This window comes from Vicia villosa, linkage group LG5 (genome assembly GCF_029867415.1).
Source record: "Vicia villosa cultivar HV-30 ecotype Madison, WI linkage group LG5, Vvil1.0, whole genome shotgun sequence".
NCBI classification, from domain to species: domain Eukaryota; kingdom Viridiplantae; phylum Streptophyta; class Magnoliopsida; order Fabales; family Fabaceae; genus Vicia; species Vicia villosa.
In genome coordinates, this window is record NC_081184.1 from 164,142,736 (window position 1) to 164,153,100 (window position 10,365).

A 10,365-nucleotide genomic window follows, 5' to 3' on the forward strand; every position below is an offset into this window, starting at 1 on the left:
CGAACGCACCCCCCTGGGGAATTCGGAAATGAACTTCCGAAAATATGTCTGGACAAAATAAAATGAAAAGCAACAACAATTCGCTTTATTTAATCGGGTGAAGATTACAACGATAATATTACATAAAATTAAAGTTACATATTGTTCAACACGGGTAAGTGGGGATGAGAGAGTGGTGGGGAGAAAAAAAGACTTCCAACGAAAATTAAAGTTACAATTCGCTTTATTTAATCGGGTGAAGATTACAACGATAATATTATCATCTTAGTTTTTGGAAGTGGTAACCCGGGCCGGAACATATGACGGAGGAGGTGGATGTCCGGAGGAAGAAGAACCGGAGGTACGTCCACCGCGACACAAAGGAGCCAATCAATGTAAGCTATAGTTTATCATTATCATCAGGGGACGTCATTACAAAAAATTGGGAAAAAAATCTTATTATTTTTAATCTTGATTTTTTAGAAATGACGTCCCCAGATGATAATGATAAACTATAGCTTACATTGATTGGCTCATTTGTCTCGCGGTGGACGTACCTCCGGTTCTTCTTCCTCTGGACATCCACCTCCTCCGTCATATGTTCCAGCCCCGGTTACCACTTCCAAAAACTAAGATGATAAATCCAATACAAAAACATTATTCGATACAATCCGAAATCAGAACAAAACAAGACACGTCAAACAAGACAAAAGCATGTTATTCTGCCCGACGAGCGTTACAAAATACACATCAAACAAAATAAAAACACGTTATTCTTCCCGACGAGCGAACTCCTCCGAATGAAGATAATTATACCAATCCTCATCCCACTCAGTATCAGAACCATCAGCGTTGATCACGCCTGAAGGCGGCGAAGCAGAACCAGTCAAAAGCTTCTTCTTCTCCTTCTTCTCCTTCACCTCCTTCACCTCCTTCACCTCTTTCACCTCCTTCACCTCTTTCACCTCTTTCACCTCTTTCACCTCCTTCTTTGAAGAACCCTTTCTTCCCTTAGCGTCAGTCCTGCGTGCTGGTTGGTTGCCTGACATGTTCCTGTAAACAATTGAAATTGATTAATATGAGAGACAAAATAAAAAACAAAAAAATTTGAACTTCTGATACATTTCGGAAGTTCATTTCCGAAAACTGGGATGGAGGTGTTTTCGGAAATGAACTTCCGAAACACCCCTGCGATGGGATTTTCTGCAACTTCCATGACAGACCCCTAAACCAAACTTCAAAACAAATCAAAATGCTTCTAAACAACCTAAATACTACTAACAACCTAACCATATATCATTTATACAATTAAAACCCTAAATAACATGCATTTGAATAATAGATCTAAAAATTTCAAAACTTACAAAGTGTTAGGATTGAGGGCTTTTGAATGTTGTTTAGCAGTGTGATTGGAGCCTTGATGGAGCTTTGGAATTCTGTTTGCACAAATTTTCGCCTTTGCCACTTTTTGTTTTGATTTAGGGTAAATGATTGGGGGAGGGGGAGTGTTTTGATAAATCTGCAGAAATCGCAGTATTTCGGAAGTGAACTTCCGAAATAATTGTTTCGGAAATGAACTTCCGAAGTAAGTCAATTTTTTTAAAAAAACACGCTTTCGGAAATGAACTTCCGAAGCAGAGGTAGTTTTGGTTTTTCGCAGGAGGTGACCACCCATAGGGAGGTGGGTAAAGAAATTTTCAAAAAAAAGGTGTTTTCGGAAATGCACTTCAGAAAACACGAAAAAAAGGTATTTTCGGAGATGCATTTCCGAAAACACCATTTTTTAGTTTTCGGAGATGCAGTTCCGAAAACACCCCTTCTTGAGAAAGGGGTGTCTTCGGAGATGCATATCTGAAATATTGCAAGACCAAATTGGTCTTCGAAAATTTCGGATATACACTTCCGAAAGAATTCAATAATTATTAAAAAATTAAAATCAAGGTGAATCAATACAATTAATAGGTATAAAATGAAGGTGAATCAATAAAATCAAGGTGAATCAATAAAATGAAGGTGAATCAATAAAATCAAGGTGAATCAAAATTTCCTAAACAATTTTAAAGTTAAAAATTATTTTACTAACTTATATAAATCAAAAACATTTTAATTTCATAAGTAAATTTTGAATTATATAGAGTTAAATATAAAATTTGTTCATTAAATAAAATTAAGACAAAATATTTTTTTAATTTTTTTAAACTAAATAAAAAATTATAACTCATTTTTAATTATGAATTAGAATAGAAATATATAAATATATAATAATAATTATTAATTTTGTAAGTGAAATATATAAATATATAATATATAAATATTTAATAATTATTATAAATTAAAACACTCATTTTTTTTAATTTTTATAATTATTATATAAATATATAAACATATTTATAATTAATATATAATAATTATTATATAAATATATAAATATATAATAATTTTTATAAATATATAATAATTATTATAATTATATAAATTAAAACACTAATTTTTTTGTAAATATATAATAATTATTATAAATATATAAATAAAAAATTATAACTCATTTTGTAAGTGAAACTATTTTAATTTTTTTTATTAAAATTATTTTAAATTTTAAAATATGAATCATAATATAAATCTATAAGAATTATTATTCATAACTCATAAATTATATCAAAATATATAATTATTATTATTCATTACTCATAAATTATATCAAATTTATGATATGTGAATTAATTAATATCCTAAAATTAATTTTTGGGATTTTTTAATATTTTTTTCGGAGATGTATCTCTGAATTAATCAAAATCCTAATTTTTGGATTTTTTCGGAAATGCAGTTCCGAAGTCTGGAAAAATTTAGAAAAAAAAATATTTCGGAAATGCATTTCCGAAGCGGGGTAAAGTGGGGTTTTCGCTGGGGGTGACCCCCATAGGGAGGTGGGTAAAGAAAAAACCTAACTGATGAGATTATTTATGGTTTTTGAAAGTTATTTGAAAAATATTAATATGTCTAAGACTCTATTTGATAAGACACAATTTTGAGCTTATAACTTATATCTTATAAGCTCGTATGACAATGTAGACTTGTTTGGTAACAGTCTTTTTATTTCGAACTTATAGTTTATTTTGCTAGCTTATAGCTTATTTTTCAGACGCTATTTCAAATAGCATTTTAACTTATAACTTATAGCTTATCATGTTTCTTTCTTTTTTTATCTTTTTTTTAATTAATGGAGAATTTTGATTAATTCAAAAACAAGAAATACAAAGCGATCACAAAGGATCCAACTCCGAGTAATCAAAAAGATAAAAACACAACTCTTAAAGCATTAACTTAGCTAAGTATTGACGTAAATTCCTATTTGTCCACCCCTGTAAATTATCATATCTATATAACCTTTTCATCAATTTTTTGTGCAAGTACGTTGTTTTGAAAGCATCTATCATTCATGTATTTTTAAATTTCGTAGATACTCCGTTGCTGCAAGTTTGAGGGCTTTAGCACGCGACCATCTACCTTTTGAGTTCTTCATGATCTAGTCAATCTCTTGGCTCCATCCACCAATCGTGTGTTGCACTTTCGCCAAATCCTTTTAGCTTCCATACAATCAAACAAAAAATGTTGTTGAGTTTCTTCTTTGGTGCATAAGCAAAACTTTGGACTTTCAATCATCCCAAACCGATACATCTTGAATTTTGTTGCAAGACGCTCATTGCACGCCATCCAGAGGGTTACTTTCGCCCTAGACCTATCCTGGTTTCTATTGAACAAAGATTTCCAAGGAAATGGTGATAAATCCTTTTGAAGCTCCGTGTACATCTTACTCATTTGAAACCTGTCCATCTGCAACTTTTTATCCTTATTATTTTAGCAAAAACTCACTTTTATCCTTTATAATTTATTTAAAATAAAATAATTATATATTAAATATCAGCCATAAACTATAAGCTATCAACCATCAGTCATCAGCTATAAGCTATCAACTAGCTTATCAATCAACTACTAATTTTACCAAACGAACCCTAACTATCATTTTTCTAGTAGTTTGATGAGTTGAATTTATGTTTTATCCTTTTTATTTTTTTTCTTTTTATCCAATAATTTACTTTTATTAAAAAATAAATTTAAACATGAGTTTGAGTTAGAATGTCTTGATTTGCCTCTCAAATAATTCCTATCCCTCCTTGGGATTGAAGTGATGTCATTTCTATGATACACTTTTCAACAATATAAAACTAAAAGTTTTTGTTGTTTAAAAGTGTCTTTAATTCCAGCCTCAAATCCTATCCTATATGAGTTTTTGTTATACAAACGACAATGACATATTATAAAAATATATCTACTATACAAACTATTAAGAGATTGACCCATTGGATTAATATGCCCTTTGTTAAAAAACTCTTTACGTATAAAAAAGGGCAATTCCGTAACTAACAAAATCACATACAACTTTTTCAACTTTTCAATAACCAAATGTCAATTGTTGGTCTCCCATTGGTCCAACTTTTTAACTTTTCAATAACCAACTTTTTATCCACAACACACTTCTTCTCTCTCTTACTTAAATTTTCAAATTTCTTTCACATTTCATTTTCTCACACTTTCTTACTTTCATTTTAATTATTTTTCATTTAATCACAAAAATTATTAACAATCTATTTTTTTTAAAATTTTAATAAAATTAAATATTTATTTATCTCACGGGTCACTATCAATACAATATTTAATATATTTTAATCGATCATTACACACTTTCTTTATCTTAATTAAAATTTCAAATTTCTCTCAAATTTTCTTCCCACACTTTCTTACTTTCATTTTAATTTTTTTTCTCTATTTATGTATCAACTCTAAAAAATAATTTATTTTTTAATTTTAATAAAGTTAAAAATATTGTAATCTCACGGGTCACTATCAACACAATACTTATTTTATTTTAATAAATCATTGTTTTTATTAGAGAGATAATATCCTTATTTTTAAATTTTTTCTTTCTTCATTTCACGATTTTTTTAATGATTATTTAATACAATTAAATTCATATGATTATTACTCATTTTACATTTGTATTTAAATATATTTTATATCGCATCAAATAAATTTTTTATTTTAAATTTATACATATCTGATTAAATTTCATACAATATTAAATAAATTTACCCGTGCAGAAGCACGGATATCTTACTAGTAAATACTAGAAAATAAAAGAACAAGGCTCATCACTAAGAAAGGTATATGTTTGGGCCTACACTTATGCTTGCTGCTTACAACTAAAATTCATAATATAGATCAAGAGAAAATCTATCTCAACATGTAGTTTTGGTTCATGTTCAAATTCCAATCATAAATAACACTTTAATAGCCAACTCCATTTTCAAGTTGTGAAAACCATTTGTGTCAAAATCATATTTTCAATTCTGAAAAACTATGAAATCAAATCAAACCACAAATGTAACACTTTAGACTTTGTCTGCGAATTTCGAGGGGAAGGGAAGGGAGAATTTTTGAAAATATGAAGAATTTGGTGAAAAGAATAAAAAGATTTTGGGTAAGAGAATTTTAGAGGGTTTGATTTTATTCATAACACTAAAAACTTCATAAAATATAGGAATTCAAAAATTGTATTGAACGAGGGTTTTGAAAGACTTAGATAAAATTTCCAAATATTTTTTAAATATTTTTTTTTTAAATTTCGTTTTCGGAAGTCTTCCTCTCTCCTCCCTTCCAAACTCACAAACATAACCTTAAAGTTTTACCTATCGTTCACACTTGCATAATTTTATTTCTCTCAAACATTAACTTATAGATGTATTTGAGTACTAACCTTATAGATATTCCCACTTAGATAACCGGGAAAATTCAACCGCAAAGTATTATAATCATTTTTACTCTATATTGCAATACGGAATAAATAATGTGTTTCCGCTTGTTCTTCATTAGATCTTGTTAAAAACTTCAATCTCTATTTTTATATGATAAATACATCCTTCGCATCTTCCCTTTTATTATAGGATTGTTTGTTATAAGAGAAACATGAGAGAAATAAAAGAAAAATAAATGTATACAATTTTGAAAAGACAAAATTATCCTTGCTATAAAAATATATAAAATATTATATACTTAACTTCATTAAAAAGATGCAAGGGCAAGTATGGAATAAATCTAACAATTGTTTCTCTTTTTTCTTTCTTCTCATTTGTGGGGAGATTAGAAAAAGTAATGGGAGCGACACAATTTCATTCTCCTCTATTTCTCATCAAACCAAACAAGAGAAATGAGTAATATCTCTTCAACTTCTCTCTTATCAACTTCTCTCTTTCCTACTTCATCTAAAACAAATACACCATAAGTGATGATCTCTTCAACTTCTCTCTCACCAACTTCACTCTTTCCTACTTCATCTAAAACAAACACACTCTAAATGATAATGATTAATACAATTTTAACCGTATTTGAACAAAATTGATGAAAAGATTTAATTTAATATGTTTTGAATAATTGAGGGATCCAGATAATTAACTTAGAGTTATGAGGCTAAAATAAATTCCAAAGTAAATATAAAGGATTAAAAAAGAGATTAAACTTCAAAATTATAATATGATAATTTTATCTTAAAATTAGAAAATAATGAAAGTTAAGATTTTTTTTCTTCCATGATCATGAAGGAAAAATGAAATAAAAATATGAAGAAAATAATCTGCTTTTATAAATGAGTATTGAATAAAAAGTTGAATAAAATTATATTTATTTTTAACCAATCTCAAACCACACATCAAAATACCTCAATATTAAAAAAAAAAAACACAATAAACTCATCTAACTTTTAAAGAATCTGCTAAAATGCTTCTGTTAGAGATACTCTTATAGAGGTCTAGAACAACAATATTCAACACTCTAACTTTTTTATTATAGTACAATTTTTAAAATAAATAAATAAAACTATCATTAATTAGTCAAGGAGATACTAAATTGTCATTTTAAAATTGTCCATTAAAATTACATGGTCAAACACTAAGAAGACACTTTACTCAATTCATGCAGACCATCTTAATCTCTGGATGAAAATCAAACTGCTCATATTCAATTTAAGCAACCTTAAGTCATATTCAAAATATGGAATATGAGTTGTAAAACTGAGACTGCATACTAATATTATTATATAATTTTTTGACTGGACTAAATCTCTGCTTCATTTTGTAGCATATGCTTTGCAAGTTGGACACTAATCCTTCAATTGAATCACTTTCAATCTAATTTTTCTTTACAAACTAAATATCTTCTGCATTGCAGAGACTATTATTTCAAAATAAAGAGGATCATAATAAACGAAAAAATTCTTTCTATTTTTAATCTAATTTTTTTTATAAATCAAATATCTTCTGCGTGCAATTATAGAGACTAATTTTTCAAGTTAGAGAGAACCACAATAGACGACAAAACTCATCATTAAAATTTAATACTGATATTATCTAGGACTGAACTCGAAGTCAGGGTTATTGGTTAATCCAAATATTCTTTAATATAACATGTAGTACAATTGAACAACTTTATTAACAACTTCACAATTCACCATACAAATTTTAATAACAGATTACAGATATTTTCTGAACCCTTCAAACAAACAAATAATAACCTTACAAGTGCTATAAACTTCTTTCACTACAATGTGATTTCAATAAGTGAAAAAAGAAAAAATGCCCCAACATTTATAGGACCTAATATTAGGCTCCTAAAATAACAAATCAAACCAAAAAATCTTCTATCAGTTATTTCATCATAATCTATATGATAGTAAAAAACATGCTAATCAATTCAAGTAGTGGCTTTCACAAGAGGTGATTGAGGAATTGGAGAATGAGGTGACATCATAATATCATCAAACCTTCTTGATTTAAGGCTCAACCTCAAATTACTATGCCAGCATGGTTTAGAATTCTTCTCAGAAACCATAGCCTCTTTGTGATTCTGAGTAACAAATGATCTAATCCTCTGTAATGCAATTTGCACATCTCTATCATCCATGTTAGCATAGCACACTCTAAACCAACCTGGCTCAGAACAATGAAATGAAACACCGGGCGAAACATTGATCTTAACTTTGTGAATAATCACTCTCCATAGTTCGAGTTCCGATTCAAATGTAGCACTCTTAAGAAGTCCTCTTAAATCCATCCACACGAAAAGTCCACCGTTACTTTGTAAACACTTGATTCCGACTTTGATTAATCCGCCGGTGAAAATTCTGTACCTTTGCGCTAACCTCTTCGCGCTCTCAGCAAGAAACTTCTCGACGAACTCATCATCAGATAGCATTTTTGCCATCAGGTACTGTGTCTGTGTTGAAACTAGTCCAAAACTCGACATTTTGCGAGCGCAGTCAACAACGGCATCGTTGTATGAGTATATTATACCAACTCTAAACCCTGGGAATCCCATGTCTTTTGAAAGACTATAAACTATGTGAATGAGGTCACGGTCGCATTCAATGTCTGTGTCATGTTCTATTATCTCAGCTATGCTTATGAAAGTTGGGTGGCTAAAAACCGTTGCAGCGTAAATTTCGTCGCTGATTAGGTGGATACGCTTTTCGTTGATGAAACTGATGACAGTTCTTAATGTGGCTCTGTCCATGACAGTGCCTAAAGGATTTGATGGATTTGTGATGAGTAAACCTTTTATTGTGATGTTATCTTCTTTGGCTTTCTCATAAGCTTCTTCTAAGGCTTGTTTGGTTAATTTGAAATTGTTTGAGCTTTCGCAGATAACTGGAACAAGTTTAACTCCTGTTCTCCACCTCAAATCTCTATCAAAACTGCATTAAGAAATCAAAAAAATTCATTAGAAAAATAGTTAAGTTGTAGATGTCAGCAAAGTATATGATAATGATTAATTTAACATAAAGTTTTTGGTGTGTAAAAGATGAATACAAAGTCAAAAAAAAAAATTGCATGGATGGCTTGAATATGATAGTTGACTAGTGCTGCCCAACACAGTTGAAGTTGAAATATTGCAAATTATTCACTTGAGAAAAAGTCAGTGCCATCAAAATTCAATACTAAAAATGGAATTTTAAATTAATAGGTAGATAATTTAAGCTGAACATATGAAAGCTACACTTCATTATTGTGTAAATTACTAAATTCTCTTTAGCATAAATCAGGTATTCTCTGCACACAACTGCAGAGATTAATTATAATTGAAAACCCTAACACTAAGAAAGAGAGTTGAATTTGAATTGAATTGAATTGAATGTGCATACCCTGGATAATAAGGAGTAGGCACCAAAAAGCCTTCACCAGGATTGGCCAAACAAAACGCCGTAGCCTCATGAGCTCCGGTTGCTCCGCCGCTCATCACGATCCGATCGGGATCGAATGTCACTCTGTTTCCTCTTGTTCTTGCCATGAATTTCGCCACAGCCTGTTCAAATTCAGATCCAATTATATATTAGATCACAAAATCAAACAATTAACACTAATCAAATCCCTAATTCTATGCATCATTGTAACTAACTACTCACGTTTCTGAACTCTGGTAAACCATGATAATCCTGAAAATTGGCCATATGTTTGAAATTATGAACTCCTTCTAGGGTACAAATTGAAGCTTCTGGATTATCCATTATCCAGTTTTGAACCAAATCAGCAGTAAGCTGATTCTCTGCAAGACCCATTTGGATGACTCCATTGGGATTTTTGGATGGATGAAAAGGATCTTTGTCATAGGCTTTCCATCCATCAAAGTAAGATGATGATTCACCATGGCCATCACCAATTGCTATCTTAGATAACAATTGTGGTTGATCCAAGTTCATCACTCCCATTATTAACTGTATAGTTTTAAAAAATGATTAAAGTAGTGTGAGAATGTAAATGTAATGTTATATAGCAAAGAAATTGAAGTTGTTGTGTTTATAGTTTGAGAGAATGGTTAGAGATTGATTGTAATGATGTGTAGGAATAAAGTATGGGGTGGTTATTTATAGGTTGTAGATGTGGGAATATAATGTTGATTTTGAGACATTTGAATTAATTGAGTCTAGTCAAAATAATAAATAATTAAAATAAAAGGAAGGTTCGTGTGAAGGGGAACGAAGAGAAGACTCTAAGCAGCAAAATTCAGCTATGATCACATACCACGTCAGTTTTGGATGGTAAAATGGATTCCTTCTGTTAGACATGTCTGTTTTATTCACATTTTAATGTGGAACTGATCGAATTTACATTAGCTCCCTCTAATATATTTGTTCTGCACTATTATCTTTTTTTTAAGGTTTTTATTAATATAAAATTTTATATTTTAAACTTTTAAAATTGCAGTATCTAGGAGTCCATATAACCCCACCCTTTATATTTTGCAGGATAGAGTAAAATTTTAAATCCGCAGTCTCAACTATAT

The 10,365-nt window shown here is 29.9% G+C and overlaps 1 protein-coding gene across 1 annotated transcript; it reads right to left on the reverse strand.

Moving 5' to 3' along the window:
• Window positions 1-7,545: 7,545 nt before the first annotated feature.
• On the reverse strand, window positions 7,546-9,937 carry LOC131603671 (1-aminocyclopropane-1-carboxylate synthase). The gene is made up of 3 exons (XM_058876084.1): window positions 9,488-9,937; window positions 9,227-9,387; window positions 7,546-8,779 (listed from the first exon to the last, which is right to left on the reverse strand). Exons 1-3 carry the CDS (start codon window positions 9,788-9,790, stop codon window positions 7,780-7,782), a joined length of 1,464 nt encoding a protein of 487 aa, XP_058732067.1. The 5' UTR covers window positions 9,791-9,937; the 3' UTR covers window positions 7,546-7,779.
• Between the last annotated feature and the right edge of the window lie 428 nt (window positions 9,938-10,365).

What these genes read in the sequence shown, in the direction of transcription:
- LOC131603671 (XM_058876084.1), bottom strand. Translation starts at nt 9,790, where the DNA reads ATGGGAGTGATGAACTTGGATCAACCACAATTGTTATCTAAGATAGCA. An exon ending in GTTTACCAGAGTTCAGAAAC is followed by an intron (nt 9,388 to 9,487) that starts GTGAGTAGTTAG and finishes GAATTTGAACAG; the next exon opens with GCTGTGGCGAAATTCATGGC. An exon ending in CCTACTCCTTATTATCCAGG is followed by an intron (nt 8,780 to 9,226) that starts GTATGCACATTC and finishes TTCTTAATGCAG; the next exon opens with TTTTGATAGAGATTTGAGGT.